The sequence below is a fragment of the Dermacentor albipictus genome, chromosome 7 (assembly GCF_038994185.2).
Source record: "Dermacentor albipictus isolate Rhodes 1998 colony chromosome 7, USDA_Dalb.pri_finalv2, whole genome shotgun sequence".
Classification (NCBI taxonomy): domain Eukaryota; kingdom Metazoa; phylum Arthropoda; class Arachnida; order Ixodida; family Ixodidae; genus Dermacentor; species Dermacentor albipictus.
Genome location: NC_091827.1, coordinates 117,847,258 through 117,865,890, shown reverse-complemented (window position 1 = coordinate 117,865,890; position 18,633 = coordinate 117,847,258). Strand labels below are relative to the sequence as shown.

Sequence of the window (18,633 nt, the reverse complement as noted above, 5' to 3'; positions counted from 1 at the left end):
GCAGCGACACAGGCAGCGAGGACACCTTGCTGTACTACTCTGCTTCAGAAGAAGATCTGTCGGATGACGGCGACTACCTGACCGTTGTGAGGCAAAAAGGAAAAAGGAGAATCGTCACTGCCTCCTCGTCTTCAACAAGGACGATGGCGGCAGCAAAGGCCCATGACACGGCTCATACCATCCTTTTCCTACCCGAGACGCCCACCGACAACCTGAATCGGCTGAACAGGCAAGCCACATCGGTAACACTAGAGGCTCTTGTTCCAAATGAGATCACGGATATGAGAGTTAACACCCGCAAGAACATTCTCGCAGTTGACGTCAAGAACAGAGCAGCATTGGATATCTTGAGTACAGTGAAAACGCTGGGCAAGATAAATGTTCGCACGATAAGACCACAGGACAGCAATACTATATCAGGTGTGATTTATGATGTCGATGAGTCAATCGACGACAACGATCTGCCTATGTTGGTCAAACCCGCCACAGCAGATGTATCTATTATTGAAATACGTCGCCTAGGAGTTTCACGCTGTGTGAGGATAACTTTCAAGGGAGGTATCTTGCCGTCCCACGTGAAAGTTGGATTTTTTCGTCATCCAGTGCGACCGTTTGTTCCAAAACCGCTCCAGTGCCGTAATTGTTTGCAGATCGGGCATGTCAGCGGCATATGCGAAAATTCGACCGTGTGCGCAAGATGTTCCGAGCAGCACAGCGCTGATGCTTGCCGTGCGACTCACTTCAAGTGTGCCAATTGCTCTGGTCCTCATGAAGCATCGTCGAAAGACTGCCCGAGACACAAGACAGAGCGGAAAGTCCTGCAACAAATGGTGAGAAACAACTTAACTCACAGAGAGGCCGCCGCCAAAGTACGACGGCGTCGTGTCCGCCGTCACCGCAGACGATCCTCGTCTGCTAGGAATACTGACACCGTCGCAAGACAGACGCTACTTCCTGATGCTAGTGCTCCCAAGGCGCTCACCCACACTAACAACACGGTGTCTCGAGACGCAGCGAATACCTCTACTGCAAACGACTGGCCTGCACTTCCGACATTAAGTCCTCCAGCCCAACGAAGGTCGACGGTGGACTACCGACGCACCGATGAGGGCACAGATCACGTGCGAGGTCAAGACAAACAAGTAGTCGCCATAATAAGATCTCTAATGAAAGTCATTCGCGTGTTGATAAATGACATGCAGACGCCATCGGCTCGAGGTGCACTACAAGTGCTGGACGGCCTGGATCCGGTTCTTGCGAGCCTCGAGTAGCAAGCACAATGGCTCTACCCCGTCAGCCGTTCTTCAGACAAGTCAAGGAAGCATCTATTATGCAATGGAATGCCCGTGGCCTGAAATCCCGCGTTGATTAACGCCATTACGTTTTCACCAATCGATTCCCCATTGTTGTCGTCTGTGAACCGAAGCTGCAGAAACCCGTCCGGATCTCAGGCTATGAATCTCATGTGTCATCGACTTGTAATGACATTAGCAAAGTGATCGTCTACACACGGTGTGAACTGACTTACGTTGTCCATCCAGTGCGGCCACATGACAGTAATCAGTATGTGTGTTTGTGAAAAAACAAAAACTTGCGTTTACTTTAGTGGGCGCTTACCTTTCTCCATCAAGTCATTTCGACAGGCAGAGACTGAGTGACATTATAGATGCGACACCTGGTCCATGGATTGTTGTTGGGGACTTCAACGCGCATCGTTCACTTTGGGGAAGCAACAAGACAAATTCCAAAGGAAGAAACCTCGTGTCCTTTGCTTGCGACCATGAACTTTGTTGTCTAAATGATGGCAGTCCCACGTTTCTGCGCGGCCGGACGTACAGCAGTTGCTTAGACTTAGCTTTTGTTTCGCGATGCCTCACTCGCTGCGTCCATTGGTTCGCAGATATAGAAACCCACGGAAGAGACCACATTCCTACCTACCTGAAGATAAAAGGACTCACCAAATCCGTTCCATCAAATTTTAAACAAACAATAGATTGGCCCGTGTTTAAATCCCGTATGGAAGACGCATGCCACAACGGCATTTCGTCGACACTAGAATTTGAGATCGTCAAGGCTATGCAGGATGCTATGCGTTCATTTCGGCCATTAGAGACATACACAGATTTTGATTCGGAAATACAGAGCCTCCGTGCAATCCGCCGGCGAGCGGAGCGACGGTACAGACGGACCAAATCGTTCTACAACCTTAGAGAGGCCAGACGCATTCAAAAGAAAATTCAGCGTCGCCTTGCTGTACTGCAAAATCAACGCTGGAAATCGTTTTGTGAGTCTCTCGACCCGCGTAAACTTCTGTCGGTTGTCTGGAGAACAATTCGTGGACTTCGAACAGCTCAACAGCGTCGTCCATTTAAGTCTCTAGCCCTCGATCAAGGACGCCGAGAAGTCGAGGTAGCCGAAGATTACTGCGCAAGAATCGCGGGTCCGGCGCTCCCATATTCACCTTGCGCACCTATTCCCATTGTGCCCCTTGCTCCAGAGACCCTCGTATGGACGCTCCTTTCTCCATTGAAGAACTAGAGGCCGCACTTGCTGGGTGCAGGCGATGTTCGTCACCAGGACACGATGGCATCACATACTCTGCGCTTGCGAACCTTGGTCAAGAGGCCAGAGATGCCCTTCTTGGCCTGTACAACGCATCATGGCGTGACGGCCTGGTCCCTACAACGTGGAAATCCAGTCGGCCTGTTCCACTCAAGGCTGGCAAATCCCCGTTGGAATTGTCATCTTACCGTCCAATAGCACTGGCCAGCTGTGTCGGCAAGGTAATGGAGAGAATGATCCTCACACGGTTAGAATGGTACTTGGAATTTTACAACGTCTATCCAGAGGTAATGGCTGTTTTCGACGCGGCCGCTCGTCAATAGATAGCGTTATCGTTCTTGTGACATACGTGCAACACCAGAAACATCTGAAACGAATCACTGCGGCCCTATTCCTTGATGTTAAAGGTGCGTACGACAATGTAGACCATCATGAAATTCTGACCGCCTTAGAAGCTGTAGGGATTGGTGGACACACCTTTCGCTGGATAGGCAACTATTTGAATGGCAGATCTTTCTTTATTTTGACTGAAGACGGACCAACGCGGCCTAGCTATACCAGTCGTGGTGTACAGCAAGGCGGAGTACTCAGCCCTACCCTTTTCAACCTGGTGCTCGTTGGTCTTGCTGATTCGTTACCGCAAACCGTTCAGCTCTCCGTTTATGCAGACGACATTTGCATATGGGCCTCAGGCATGACACGTGTACAAGTCCGCGCACGACTTCAGAAAGCCTCAACAGCTGTGTCAACATATCTAAGAAGACAAGGCCTGGAGCTTTCCGCTGAGAAATGTGCACTCGTTTCTTTTACTCGGAAAGCGATGGCCCCGTATGGATTGCGGATTAATGACCAAATTATACGATATAGACGAACGCACCGATTTCTTGGCGTCATCATTGATAGAGACTTGTCTTGGAGCCCTCACATCTCCTACATGACAAAGCGTTTGGCCGCCATTGTAGACCTTCTTGCGTTTCTCGGCGGTAAGTCATGGGGCGCAACAGTACCGTCAATGTTGCAACTATATAAAGCACTGTTTTTGGGCTTCCTGCGGTACAGCTTACCTGTACTAGGAAATACTTGCACTACGAATATCCGCAAGCTCCAAAGCGTGCAAGCCCAAGCACTCAGGACTTGTCTCGGTCTCCCCAAAACTACGTCATCGATTGCGACAGTGGCCATAGCCAGAGACGCTCCTTTGACCGTTTACATGGATACAGATGTCCTGAGAGCACACATCCGACACCTGACTCGGATTCCCTCCCACCATCTTGCTTGCTTGCCACCAAAGAGGCCACTTTCTACTTTTGTCAAAACTATTGTAAGACATCAGTCCTACTTACCATCAGAATTTACGCCCGCTACACGATTATCAGATCCATTGTGGTGTCTGCACCAGCCGCAAGTGCAACTGACAATTCCAGGAATCAGAAAGAAAGCTGGAGCGCCACTGCAAGCTTTGAAACAAGTACCCTTGGAGCACATTCACAACGTGCACAGATTCCGGCAACATGTGTACACAGATGGTTCAGTAAAACTGAACATCTCTGCTGCTGCAGTCGTCATCCCTGCAACATCTGAGGAAATCAAAGTAAGAACTTCATGTGCGACCACGTCGACGGGTGCAGAACTGGCGGCGCTTCGTGCTGCACTTGTTTTCATTAAGCAGAACCCACCGCAACAATGGACAGTCTTTAGTGACTCCAAGGCAGCCCTTCAGTGTATAGGAAGCCCAATGCGCCACGGACCCAGTGAACAACTGGCCTCAGAAATTCGGCACATATATCATCAAAGCCATGAAAACGGACATAACATAATCTTTCAGTGGCTTCCAGGACATTGTAACATCAGCGGGAATGACCACGCCGACGAAGCCGCCCGATATGCGCATGAAAGTGGTCAACGAGTCTTCATTCCGCTTTCGCGAACAGACGCCGCGGCTAGGCTGCGATTGATGTCCCGTGACTGTACTTTGCCCCTGTGGGACTCAAATGATTTCACCATGTGTCGGTTGCGTTCGTTGTCTCCGGACATACGGATGCACCTCCCGCCTGGGTTACCACGACGTGAACAGACCATGCTCTACCGTCTGTGGCTAGGCGTTGCCTTTACTAACTCATATGCTTTCCTCATTGGAATGGCCAACAGCTCCACGTGTGACTCATGCAACATCGACGAGACGCTCGCACATATTATCTGTGTCTGCCCGCGTTATAGTGCTCAGAGACAAGTGATGTGCAGAGTACTGGACCAGTTGGATAATCGTCCACTATCAGAACTAAAAGCTTTAGGTCAATGCTCCGAAAAAACATCCGCGTTAAAGGCCTTACTCGCGTTATTAAGGTTCCTGCGGTCTACGGGGCTTCAGGACAGACTCTAAGAATGCCGCCCCCTACCGCTCTTTACTGTACGCGCTTTGTTCGTGCTTGTCTCTCTTTCTCTCTATCTTCCTCTTGCGCTCTGTTTCTCTTTTTATCCACTTTAACCCTTCCCCTTGCGCAGGGTAGCCAATCGGAACTACCTCTGGTTAACCTCCCTGCCTTTCTCTGCATTATCTTATCTCTCTATCTATTAGCAAATATAGTACAGACGTTCCCGGCTGTATACTATACCTATGAATAGACTTCATATTTATACACAAATGCAACAGCTTCAACGGTATTTTAGCAGTTCTACTGCGCAATCATGTAAAGGTTACCGATCGCGTGTGGACAGATAGCATCAAATGTTATCAGAACGCGCACCCATACTTACAAATCTCGAAATGATTGTATTTATTTTTCTTCTCCAGCTCACTATTTCCAGATGGAGAAACGATTGCCTCCACCATCTTGCAAAGCTTGAGTGAATAGTTTTGTAATTTAAATTTTTTCGTTTGGGTTGAAAACTGCGCGCGATATACTGAAAGGCTGACACTATCCTGGCCTGGCCGCCAAAAGCTCACCACAAAGCACCGACGACCTAATCAAAGAGCAGCTTTTTCAGGCTGGTGAATATTATCGCTTTGTAGCACAGGCAACTGTTACCGCAACCAATGAAAACGATGGAGAGGAAATCGTTAATCTATGTATATGCCACAAGGTGAGTTCAATCTCAAGGCATAATTACTTTAAAGAAGTACCATTAATATCGCTAAGTACCGTAATAGGCGCCAGTGTGTGATGCGGACGAATGTTTGCAGGGGTGGTAGTTCGGAAGAGGAGCACTTGAGTTATAATAGTTCTGTAAATGTCGTAATTAGACCCACGTGCTTTGTGACTGTTCCTAGACTCACTTGATGTCCAGGTTCCACGGAAGACTCGTGACGACGCTTTTTCCAATGTACACCCGTAGCAGACGCTCTACGTTGGCGCCAATGCTGTGGTTGTAGAAGAAGAAGCGGTCCACGCCGACGATCCGGTGGAACTCTACAAACTCTGCCAGCCACGATGCCCTGTCGTACTCGTAGTGAAGGGGCTTGACGCAGACCGCGAAGCGGCCGGTCGCTTCGCCAGGTCTCGTCTCCAGGGGCCATACTGGTATCCAAGGGCTCCACTGCAGCTCATAGGTCTCCTTCAATCGCACGCGAATGGGTGGTGCATTGTCCGCGTCGTCCGAGTAGGGACACGAGAAGAAGGCCGCGCCATACTTGAGCTTCCAGTTCTCGTTAATGGTCTTCTGTGCAGCGGCGACCACGTTGGCGTCACCGTTGGCGTACTCAAGTCTGCAGGAGATTTGGGCGCCGCCGACGCTGGCGTAAGCGCCGATAACCCGAACCACCGGGACGGCGAGGCGGTTGTCCAAGTACGCCGAGTAGAGGAATACCTTTAACTTTGTCCTCGGGTAGGTGTCGGTGGACACCCAGTCGCCTTCGCTCTGTGGTTGCTCCTTAAACGTGTCCTGCAGGTGCAGTCTTGCTGTTGGTAATAATGACGGGCTTTTTTGTCTCCGAGATAACTCGCTCTTGGGAGATGTGTTTGATATTACAGGTGCGCCTACAAAGGCAACTGTGAAATGAGTTTTCGCAGACGGTGGAAAAACCGCGTCACCTTCTTCTACATTTTGATCGGAAATACCGGAAAATCGATAAAGAGCCTGCGTCCAGAATATGACGGTGAGCACGGCGACCAGAAGTGACACTGCCCTGATGAGCCGGAAGACAAGACCAGCACCTCTGTGCCGTTCTACTCGCCACCGTCGTGGTGTCCATCTGGTCATCATCCGGAACAGGAACTGACATGGGCTGCTGTGGTGCGAACACCCGTGACGTTTCTTCTACGGTAGCGGGCAAAGGAAGCTCGACGGCCGATTAGTACCTGTTGCGAAAAACCAGAAATAAGAATTAGTTACGTACCGCATAAGAGCAAAAAGCTTATTTAAGACTGCACGAGTTATGAAAACACCAAAATATGTGTAGGCGAGAGCATAGATTACTGCTTCTTTTTTTCGAAGGCTATTTAATATCTTTTAACATGCTTAATAAAGATAAAATCGAACATCCACCCGTTCGTAGCAATTGCTACAGAGAAAACCCAAACGGGTCCCTCAAAAGAAAAGCCTCGCTGTTGATCAAATATTGGTCCTGGTCCGGGCAGCCGCATACCATCTGAGCTAACCAGGTAACTAACAGATGGCAGATTTCGCCCTGCTAGGAATTACGAAAGATGCCCCCTATACAAAGAATGCAATAGAATGCAGTTCGCAGAACTCAGACATTAGTGGAGGTTATAGTGTGGGTATGACATAACAAAGTGGGGAGTATTAACCATCTTCGTAGACTCACAAAAGTTGCAGCAACTTCAAACAAAGAACAAGGCAAACGCCCCTTCTGGCAGCTGCGATCTCTCACATACTGTATGCTAACATGGGAGCCCTCTCGGCTGCATATAATTGGCTGCGTCTTCCAATTGTATATTTCTCACGCCCCTCCCTTGGGGACGCTGCGGAATGTACGCGTTTTTATTGCAATAGCAGATACGTAGACGCTCCAGGCGCATTTCTGCTGTTGGCGTCGCCATCGACGTGAGGTTTCGTGCAGAGTCCAAGGGCGGTAACACGGTCCCTGTGAGCGCTACGCTGTATGCGTGAGTGAAAGCGTGCTAGGGTAGAGGACGATCGCGGCTCAATCTCGCCCGCGCGAAAAGAACGGAAGCGGAGAGGAACCACGCCGTCTTGCGTGGCTGGCGGTGTGCGTCGTTTCTAGGCGTGGTAACCGAAACTACAAATTTAAAGAGCTGCTTCGCTACATCCGTCTTCCCTAAACTGGCTGAAATTCTAGCCTTTTCATACTAAGGGCTGAGAGGACCGAATACAGAGGTGTTGAAAGTAAGAAAAATATAAAATGCTTTATCATTCTTTTGCTTTTCAGCCATCATATCTATAAGAAATCTTTTGGTTTTGGGGACTAGTTCTTTGTGCGTCTTCTTTTAATTCCGTGTGCTTTAATTCAGCTCCTAACTGTTGCGCTATGTTTCGCGCCTGTTCTGCGCGACTAGCGCTTTCGGCCAGAAATTCGGCGACAACTGTAGTATCCGCTGCCAGCTCTCTCCCGATTGGCGATGGCGCAACTCGACAGGCTACATGTTCTGTTTTGATGGCACGACCTGGACAGTTTAACTTAAAAAGCAGGGCTTTTTACCTGGTGTAATTATAAATAGTGGGTTAATGTTTTAATTGTCATAGAGCAACGGCTTCTTCGTCTCTTGGTATATCTTTTTAACATTTACAGCCAAGACATTTTTAAACGCCAACCAGTTCCAAGGGATTTCGCCACAGTCATAATTACTGCTATAGGCACCCGCAGACACATGAAACGCTATTCCACCGGGCACCATCCTGTTTCCTCCCGTTACCTAAACTTTCGCGAAGCCCATCCTGCAGTTTCTTCGTTTGTTTTTGCTGTCATTTTATAGCGATTGCAAAGTAAATGTGCCCATTTGAACACGGACACGCATCTTTTAGGCGGCATCATTCCTAAATGTTGCATGTTGTTCATAAACGGGTACTGTGCAATAAAACACTGTGTGCTAATCCGTTAAGCTGTTGTTGCATGTTTATTTGGCGCAGCATACCTGTTTAAGCGTCACAAAACGCGAGCTTCTCAAACTACCCGACAAGCGCTTGTAAGCGATCAAAACGACTATTGTCGAGCTGGGAATCGCGGGTAAATACTAGAACGGCGACAAAGCGCTATATTCATAACAAATTTTACCTAACTTTAATATGTTCTGCTATAGCCGACGTGATGGCGCAGTGGTTGTGGCCTTGTGCTGCAAATCCTGAGGGCGCCGGATCGAATCCCAGCTGAGGCGGCTGCATTTCGGTGGAGGCGAAGAGAAAACGCCCAAATGTACCATGCACTGGGCGATAGTGAAAGAGCCGCAGGTCGTCAAAACCAATCCGAACTCCGTCGCGACGGCGCTCGTCATAATTATATCGAGGTTTTGGCATATGAAACCACACAATTCATTTTATTATGTTGCCAAATGATAATCTAAGTGTGAACAAGCGTTCATAGGCGAACGTTCACAAACGTGAAACCAAGACTCCTTTTTTATTCGAGAGTATTCTGCGTGGTAATATTCCCCGCTTTTAAAACATTGAAGCTCAGAAACTTTGCAAATACAGCCTGAGGTAGGACTGGCGTCAAGTACAGTTAGGTGGGGTCATCGCTGAGGAGTAAATGTATATAGACGCGCCTTCCGATACAGCTCTATGTCTTTACCAAAATATCTAGCGGAACTAATTCTATGAATTGTTTCTTCTTTAGCCAGACAAGGCTTCTTGAACGGAAAAGAATTCTTTTTCTGGTGGTTAGGACTTATTAACAGAGACGGAAACGATAGCTGCGTGTCCAGTCTGCACAGAAGCCTCCAACTACCATGTCATGTTCCGAATGGCATGTAGTGCACTCGGTATTGAAGGACGGGCGGTAGAAATAAAACGCTTGCTTTTTCTTACAACTTGCTCGGTTTTTTTTTTTTATACTTTGCGCGGAACCGCGTGCTCCAGTCCCATTTCACGTGCTTCGCAAGTTCTACTTTTTAAGCGGAAAACTTAAAGGACAACTATAGCGCCTCCGATAATTAAACAATCGCGTGCTCCTCTCAGGAGTTTGCAGGTATTTCCTTCACTCACCGAGACGCCAACAGGGTGAAACACGTCACGTCAACACGGTAATAGCTTACGACTGGTCCATTTACGGGTGACATCAGGGGCAGAATGATCTGGCCATCACTTTCGGAGGCGGTTTCGCTTTCACGATATTTCGCGACACTCGGCGCCAGACGCTTCCGCGTACACAGCCGACCGCTTTTCTGGCGATGTGCCAAGCTCGCTCTCTTCGCGCAGTGCCATTGGCACAGCCGGCATTACGCTTCGACGCAGTCAGTGTCAATTCTCGTGAAAGCTCGCAAAAGTAAGACGACCTCGGAAAGTTCTCGCTAATGTACACCTCTTCAGTTCCATTTGGTCTGCTACCATATCTTGAGTCATGCAGTCACACGCCCAAACTTCCTGGACGCCTGACTTTGGTGGCGTGCGCGATCATGTCATCTGGCCACTTCCAGCGCATTTCGCACTGCGCCCGAGGCTTCACCCACGTGTAGCCAGGAAACGCGGAGTCCGAATAAACGCAAGTGGATGGCCTATTCGAACGAGACATTGTGCAATGGGGACGTTCGGTACTGAAGTCGCTTCCGTGCGTCGCCTAGAGAAGACGCTGTGAACAGGAGAGCGCGCCTGTAGGGAGATAAAGGAGCTGGCTCAGCTTGTAGCTCTTCATGTATTATAGCACCGCTACGAGAAGTGCAGGCTGCGAGTGAAACTCAGGACGAACGCTGAGCACGCCCGTTTTTTACATTGAAATTATGCGGCGAATCATGTTGTCGAAGAATTTATGTCTAATAACCAGCTCACACAGCTCGCTGCATCTTAGTTGACGCCTCAACGAAAGGTAGAGGAAGACAATCACTTTCAATTACCTAAGTTGTACTTAAGCTTATAACAATGTCCGAACTCTACAAATAACAAGATAATATTGCGTTAACTTGAGATGTGTGTTTCCTTTCTTTCAGAACTCTCTACTTGATAGCAGAGGGATATTGTGAATGGCACAACTAGCGGGTTACTCGAAAATAACGTATGAAGATCCGACAAAGGCAACACGAAAAAATAAAGGTGCCAAGGACGTACATAACACTTGTGCCCAATTTCAGACTCCTGTGATCGCCGCACAATCACATTCACGTCCTCCTCATCTTTAGAATTCCGCGTTATTTATGCACTGGGTGGCTTTATATGGTATAGACATTCTATCCATGGGTGCATCTATACGTTATCTGTAAAATATATGCAAAAAGAAATATAAATCTATTAGAATAGTGCTGAAGCACCAAAAGAACTACTATTCGTTGCATTTTGCATGCACTGGATCAAGAGACGTCAGTACAAATTCCAGAAGCCAAAACGCGCTTCAACAAGCAAGGTCCTTGTCGTCAACATCTGATGTAAAAGAAGACGCATACATACTGCGATACTCTTAGACAAGTGTACACCCTTTGGCGTGTATATCTACCACACAACAATAATCGTCATCTCCCTTGCTTGTTGGATTGCAATGTCATGCTGATAATGTGCATGCTGTTCGTTACTGGGAAGTACCGGGTTCGCAGCGTAAAAAAAAATGCGGTCAAGCCAGATGGCCTTGTTTGTTGTGCGACAAGATACGACCTAAGGGGTGTAATTCTGTTTTAGAGTGCTATAGGTGAAACCACGTCGATATCGCAACCGCGTAGGCCAAAGCGTATAACGGGCCAGAAGAGGCTTGTCGTGTCCAGTTTCTAGCTTGGGAGGATTTATTTTTAGCGTGTCTGGCGGGACCCGCCAACGGAGCGCTGACGGACGCCCTCCAACAAATAATCGGTTTGGAGGAAAATGCATTCTGCATGAAGAGCAACAGCAGGAAGACTAATGCCGCCCCAAGCCGCGGGCGTGGTCACTCAGACTAATGGAACCACCGCGCTGCTTGCCGAACTACGCAGACGTGTGGATTTTTTATGTCGGGAATTCCATGAAAGTCGCTACGCATGGCGGACCACCCTGCGCTGAGGCGCACTGGACAGACGCCAATACGTCTGGTAAAAGAAGAGCCTTCGCAGCAATTCTAGCCCTTGCTTTTCATCTTGTGCCGCGAGACAAACTACAGGCGACATTAGACTCTACCGCGCACCTGAACCTCAAGTTGCCGATTATAACGTACAAGAATCGACATTTCGGCGAGTCGGTACTGGTTAAACTTTTTGAAGGGGCAGCGCAAGGCGACGAAGACAAAAGGAAGGAAACACACAGGACACTGCTGAACTCACAACTCGTAGAAGGCTTACAAAAACTTATGTACTACAGCCCATACCCACGTGCTCTCCCATCGATGGCGTCATTATAAATGCACAGGCACTGATAGTTACTCGTGACTTCAGCGCTGTCCTGTGTGTTTCCTGCTTTCTGACTTCGTCGTCTTGCGCTGCCCCTTCAAGATGCCGATTATAAGCAAAAGGCGCAATGCTAGAGGACAAGAAGAAGCTAAAGACTTGTATTTACCGCTGTCCTTACTCTAATATGAAGGCTGCGTTTCTGAAATGCCGAACTTGAATATTAGGCCCAGCACTCCAAAAAGAACTTCTCCATATGTATAGTGTCTCAACGTTCGAAATTGAGCGAAGCTTTTTGACGTCTTCAAGCTATCCCTTCATCTAAAGGAGCTCGCCTCTGGCTCTTGAATGTAGCATTTGTTTCCTTGCCAGATATGCCGCTGAGCGCGCAAAACGAGAGCTTTCTTTTTTCTTTCTATTTGATGACACGTAACATAGGGGTTTACACATCTTGCTATTCAAAAGAACCAAACGTTGAACGAATGACAATCAAAACATGTTGATTTGGAGGCAGTGCGCATTTAATAAATATATTAAGAAATATAACGCCCCTGACAAGTTAGGCGTGCGCAGCTATGTCAACAACAATATACCTTCCAGGCGTCTGTTCCTTGAAAGAGGTGCTGTGAGGAGGGAGGTAAGGGAGACGATGACCATTGCATGACACATCTACTAATGGCGCATGTTTGTAACTTCTACATCCTGGAGAGCCTTTTTCTAAACCCAAATAGTTGACCAATCCTTGCTGTGACGGCGAATATTCATTTGAGTACTCTATGTTGCGCAAGCTTCTAGAAACCACGTGTATATCACATTGAACTTCTGGACGGTTGCAATCTGGGCTTGTTTGTAATGCATCTTCAGGGGGTGTACAGTAGTGCGATTAAAAGACGGGGCAAAAGAAGCCACACAGGGACATACATAGCGCTGTTTGTCCCTGTGTGTCTTCTTTTGCCCCGTCTTTTTATCGCGATACCACACACCCCTGGAAGAACTTCAGGAGACCAAAATGTCTACTCAGTTACGTCGGAGCGATAAAGACGCTGCCTGTGCAAGGAGGTCGAACGTACTGTCCTGACCCTGAAGACAGCCATCGCGAGTGTGCATTATTTGCGCTTTTGAGGCGTGGCCGGACCGGGCTTGTAGGGAAATTCAACACTTCAGAAGCTCTCAAAAATCGGTAACGACGGCAACGTCTCTCCTGCCCTGCTGTCCATACCTCCTTACACTGTGCCTTATCTACTAAGCGGGTGACGTTTCACGGAATACAAGACTGTGCCCTAACTGCGCGCCCTCATATTTAGTTATATATATATATATATATATATATATATATATATATATATATATATATATATGTATATATATATATATATATATATATATATATATATATATATATATATATATATATATATATATATATATATACGCTTACAGGATACCGTTGCACTTAACAGACTATCTCTCTTCTTTTCGCGACCGACGAAGCACAGATAAAGCAGTAGTTTTTTTTTCACTCTGCTGAAACAAACACTAAGTGCACGTATTTTCTCCACGCACATTTGTCTAGAGCTCAACAGCCGTGTTTTCTCAAACTTTGCTGGGCCACGATAATTTCCTTCTCAGCAACTGGTAGTAATGACCCTCCACCTCGTCGCACTGCCGCGTGTGCTGCGAAGAGAGCCCTCTAGTCAGCGATTAATCACGCAAAGTGTTAAGGCGTGCCTTCAGTTTCGATCCTGCAGGCCACGTACGATCGCCAGGCGTATAGACAGCATCGTTGATGAAAAAGGGTACTGAAACTGCACGGCTAGAAGCAAGCGCACTGCCAACCAGACTCAGTGGCAAGGCATGCACAAGCTGCCTATTAACTGCTTTTCGTAGACGGCGTAGACGCACTTCTGAACACGCCGCTTCCGCACTTCAGACAACTGCGCTGATGGCTGTGAGCTCTTGCGTAAAGATATTGGTGATTTCTACTTTCAGCTCCAGAGCTGATTCGAACCAGGGGAAAAAAGCATGGGCGCCAATGATACACCTGAAGAAAGCGGTATTTCCTCGACCGTAGCGACTTGATCACGACGTGACCACGCATTTGTCGGCGCTACTGTAGATGCAAGAGCTCTCACATATTTCATGTGCACCTTGGTCCCATTTGCACCTTAGTGTCCTGCTTGATTCAATAATGCCTCAAGAGTGCCTCACAAGAATGCCACAAAATTTTCTAAGCGATACTTAGCATCGTATTCTAGAGAAATAGCGTTTTTTTTATATGTCACATAGTGATCAGACGAAACATTCCTAACATTCAAATAAAAGTAATCAAACAATAAGGAAAGATAATGCATTATGGGCTAGGCATTTTTACTCGAAACCCATGTTGTTCGTTCTTTGTGAGGCAGGTGATAAGCGAATCACTGCCAATAGAGCTCAGGCTAGTGGAGTTAAAAAGGTGCTCAAAAGTAGAGTTGTGCGTATATTCGAAACATTGGTATAACGAATCGAACAGTGTCCTGTTCCATTCGGTCATTGAATTGAATGATGGCAATTGGTAGAAGAAGAAAGAACTTTTTTGAAGAATAGTCCGGCAGTTCTTGCTGTGGTGGCCTCAGGTGGCGGCTCGAAGTCCTTGGACTCGGGCGGCATCTTCGGCTTCCCGGACGGCCAAGAGCTGATCTGACAGCTCTGAACGATAGCCGCCTCCCAGCGGCGGCGCCACCTACGGAGAAGGTCCCAGGCGGCTCCCGCATCCGGGGCGGCGTCGGGAAGAAGCGAGCTCGAGCCTTCCCGTACTCTGGCAACGGCCGCGATTATGGACGCGTCGCGAAAGCAGCTGGTTTGATTACCGTTGTTGCTGGCACATTCCCAGAGCATGTGTCGGAGCGTTGCTCTTTATCCGCAAGTTTTACACGCTTCGGTTGGATATCAACGCGGATAGCACTGGTGTAAGATAGTGGTGCTAGGGTAGGTGTGTGTCTGGAGCAAGCGTAAAGTTACGGCCTCGTTCCTGTTCAATTTAACGTGCGGTGGCGGGAATGTGCGTCTTTCGAGTCTGTAGTGTTGGGTGAGGCCTCTAAGCGTGGTTAGGCGATCACCCCACGTCCAGTGTGTTTCTTGCTGCTGTATTTCTGTTGTAGTGCCTCGATCCGGCAGATCCGATGCCCCGCTCTCAGGGACGGAGGCGACGGCCACATAATCAGCGGCGCCTCCGTGTGTGAGACCTCGAGCCGTGGCGTGGGCCGCCTCATTGCCCGCGAGCGGAACATCGGTGTGTGCCGGGGTCCAAAAGAGAAATACCGTAGAATTTTGGAGTGGCGAGGGCGATGACGAGACGCCGTCGTCAGAAATTTGGAGTATGCGGGCCGTTTCCCGCGAGACACGACCGTGCGGGAAGCCGCGGATTGCCGCCTGCGAGTCGCTGATCAGGATCGTAACGTTCGGCACCGCGACGAGTGCTCGGGCTATCGCGGCTTCTTCGGCCGCCTCCGTGCGTCCCGTGGTCACCGTGGAGCTCGCGAGGCACTTACCCGTGCGGTCTACAACCGCGATCGTGTGTGCGCTTCTCCCTCCTCCATATCGCGCCGCGTCTACGTACACCGCCTCGTTGCTGTTACCAAACTTCTTATGAAGGTCGCTTGCTCGTTTGTTGCATCTCCCGGCGTGGTGCGACGGGTGCATGTTCTTGGGAAGCGGCGGGATGATCAGGTAGATGCGAACATTTTTGGAATGGTCTTAAAATATTTGAGGTCATCAACTGCGCCCGATTACATATATGGTAGGAGCAAAAGTACGGTGAAGTTTGTGCCTCCGCGGCCACGTGGTATAGACATGAAACACGAGAACCTGCGTCGTAGAGCAGGCGTGCTAACTTAGGCAGCCATGCTTAACAGGCTACACAGTGATTATTCACACTCTCTCAATAACCATGTGCATGGCAAGAAACTACTCGTTTGCTCTTAATGATATATTCGTGCTTTTAATAAACAACGCTTCATAACGTACTATGCAATCACAGAAACTTGCTATATTTAAAGTTATTTCGACGTTAAAACTATTTTGCTTTAATTGTGATAACGGCGGTTGAATACTCGAAAACTATTTGAAAAGTATCCGATGCTGGATGTGATTCGATTCGCTTCTGGCACTATTTGATTCCTATACGATTCGACTTCAAAAACCACTATTCGTGCACCCCTACCTAAGAAGTATTATGATGTCCTATAACCAAGAACTGCATAAAAATAACGCAGACATGGCAGTGATCTGCTCGCTATTCAAGTAGTTTCGGGCACATTTGTATGATTTGCGTTCCCACGAGGCGCATGCAACATAAAAATCATATAAATCGCTGAAAAAAACCATTCTTTTCACACTTGTCCCAGTGTTGATTGCTTTTTTTTCTACATGCTTTTGATTACAGAGCGGACACATGCTTGTTGCTGTAGACAAATTTAGGTGTGCTGTAGTACGACTGAGAGTACTCTTGTTGCTTGGCGTGGCATGTAGGTACATCACAAGGCGATAAAATGCTATAATAATACAATAAACGGAAGAACCTACACAGAGGCAGGGGACGACAAATTTACTTGCGGAATGGTAAGTATAGAAACGGAACACAAACCAGCAAACCACAGCAGAGTCTGGGTTTTTCCCTGTAGATGCCGACTTTTAACATTTTTTTTTCCCTTGCGTCTCGAGGTGCGTCCCGGGGAAGGATTCTAGACACGGTGTTCCGCCGCGTTCAAGGAAAAAGAGGGAAAAAAAAGAAAAAAAAAGCCAGGACACCAAACGGGAAGCTGCTGCGGGCATATCATGGAGAACAGAGAATGTGTTTTGTGCGCCGTAGGGACAGCCTTCAGGGTCACAAAAGAAAACATGATAAAAACAGGCTGCAATGCGAGCCGAGATGGGCAATTCCGTTGGATAAATGGTGCGCGCGGGGAGCGCCAGTCACGTCTTTTTCGCAACCGACAAATAGGACTGTCAGATTCTTCTGCACTGAGTGGAGGGGAATGGGAAAGCAGCAATAACCGAGGAGTTTGTTTAGTTTCACCTATTCTGGAACGCCAATTCGTGCCGATATGGAGATGACGAAGGGCCGCGTAAACAGACGACAATGATAAGTGAACGAGGCTCGTCAGACGCCAGACTGGTGGGAAAGAAGTAGTTATCCAGTTATCTTCAGTTAGGTACGCCAGCCGAAAATTGCCAAACATGAGTTGGTTGAAGCATAGCCTCTGCACGTTAGCGTCGAGAAATGAAGCACAAGCGGAAAAATTCAGCTAGGACTCAAGTGTAAAGTTGGTTAAAATGAAAATAATTATGCAATTCGTAACAGCTTCCACTTGCGACTTGCAGAAGTGCGCATTGAGGAACCATTTTATACTTCAATAATAAATAATTTCACTCTCGGGTAATTACTTCACTTTATTTCTTTTTCTCGTTAGAAGCGGAATTCAACATTCTCGTTTGAATTACCTGCAGCACCGTAAATTATTTCTACGTGCAATTGCAGTGTTCAGGATGCTTGCAGAAATGGTTCCAGCAACTCTTCACATTTCTGAAATTTGCTTCAACATGCCAAGAAGCACATATCGTATATTTAGATAATATTCTCGCTTTTTTTTCTAGCTGAACGGTACCTTTTCAAAGAGACTTAGTTAAAGACGTTGCTTACAACTAGCTATTCCTCAAGGGTCTCAAATATCTCCTTTCGGAGTACCCAAGCACCAATATTCAGGGGAATTATGCTTGCATAAAAAATTGAAAAGTATTTATAGAATATGTAAGCAGGTGTAATATAGCGCGTGGCTGAGGAGAACCTCGCCCGACGTTTTCCGAAAGCTCGTCTTCTTCGCACTGCAAGGTACTGCGCAGAGTAGGCGCGATTATATATAAATAGATAAAAACTTTCTTCAATTGCCGACCTCATTCTGAAGGGCATCGTAAGGAACCAGAACATCAAAACGTTCCTCTTTTATATGGCCAGTGACCGACACGTTTGTAAGAGTTGCGCAAACTTCAGTGCTTACTGCTAAGTTTCAACCAGAACATTTATAAGAGGCTGGTTGCTGATTCCACCATGTATGATTTGTACACACTGCAAAATAAAAGATTTTGAACGAGAGGTTCATCTTTGTGAGTTTTTTATGCAAAAGAACACTCATCACGGCGGAGAAAAACGTGGAAATGAAATCTTGGTGTAGAAAATTATCATTAAGCTCTCGTAACCGGCTTCCTCGAATCGCCTAATTAATACTAGCGAGTGTATAAGCTGCCGGGCACAAATACTTGCTGCACTCAAACAGTGCATAACATAAAATCACTCGAGTAAATGCGTAAAGAAACGCCTTCACTTCGAGTCCAGTAATCTTCATGGACAAATTGAATGAGAAAGTGCAAGAAAACCGGATCGCAAAACAGGAGACAAAGAAATGGTTGCCGACACTGCGGATATCCTGCAGGCGAACTGTTTGTTGAATGCGCAGAAAGAAAGCGTTTTCTATATTGACTACATTCTTCAGCAAGTAAACAAACGTAATCGTACAAGGCAAAGTCCGGACAAGGAGACGGCTCAGATCCCCCCTATATTAACAGCAGTGTGCAAGCCGCAGATGTGATGACGGATAAAGTGTTGTGATAACACGTTCCTAGGCGCAAA

The 18,633-nt window shown here is 47.5% G+C and overlaps 1 protein-coding gene across 1 annotated transcript in view; it reads right to left on the bottom strand.

Moving 5' to 3' along the window:
• LOC135909569 (uncharacterized) overlaps positions 1-18,633 on the bottom strand; it is a 161,551-nt gene that overhangs the window by 25,936 nt on the left and 116,982 nt on the right. Inside the window, exon 2 of the mRNA XM_065441544.2 lies at positions 5,837-6,857. Within this exon, the coding sequence (XP_065297616.2) occupies positions 5,837-6,762 (926 nt within the window). The 5' untranslated portion in view covers positions 6,763-6,857. The remainder of the gene's footprint in view (positions 1-5,836; positions 6,858-18,633) is intronic.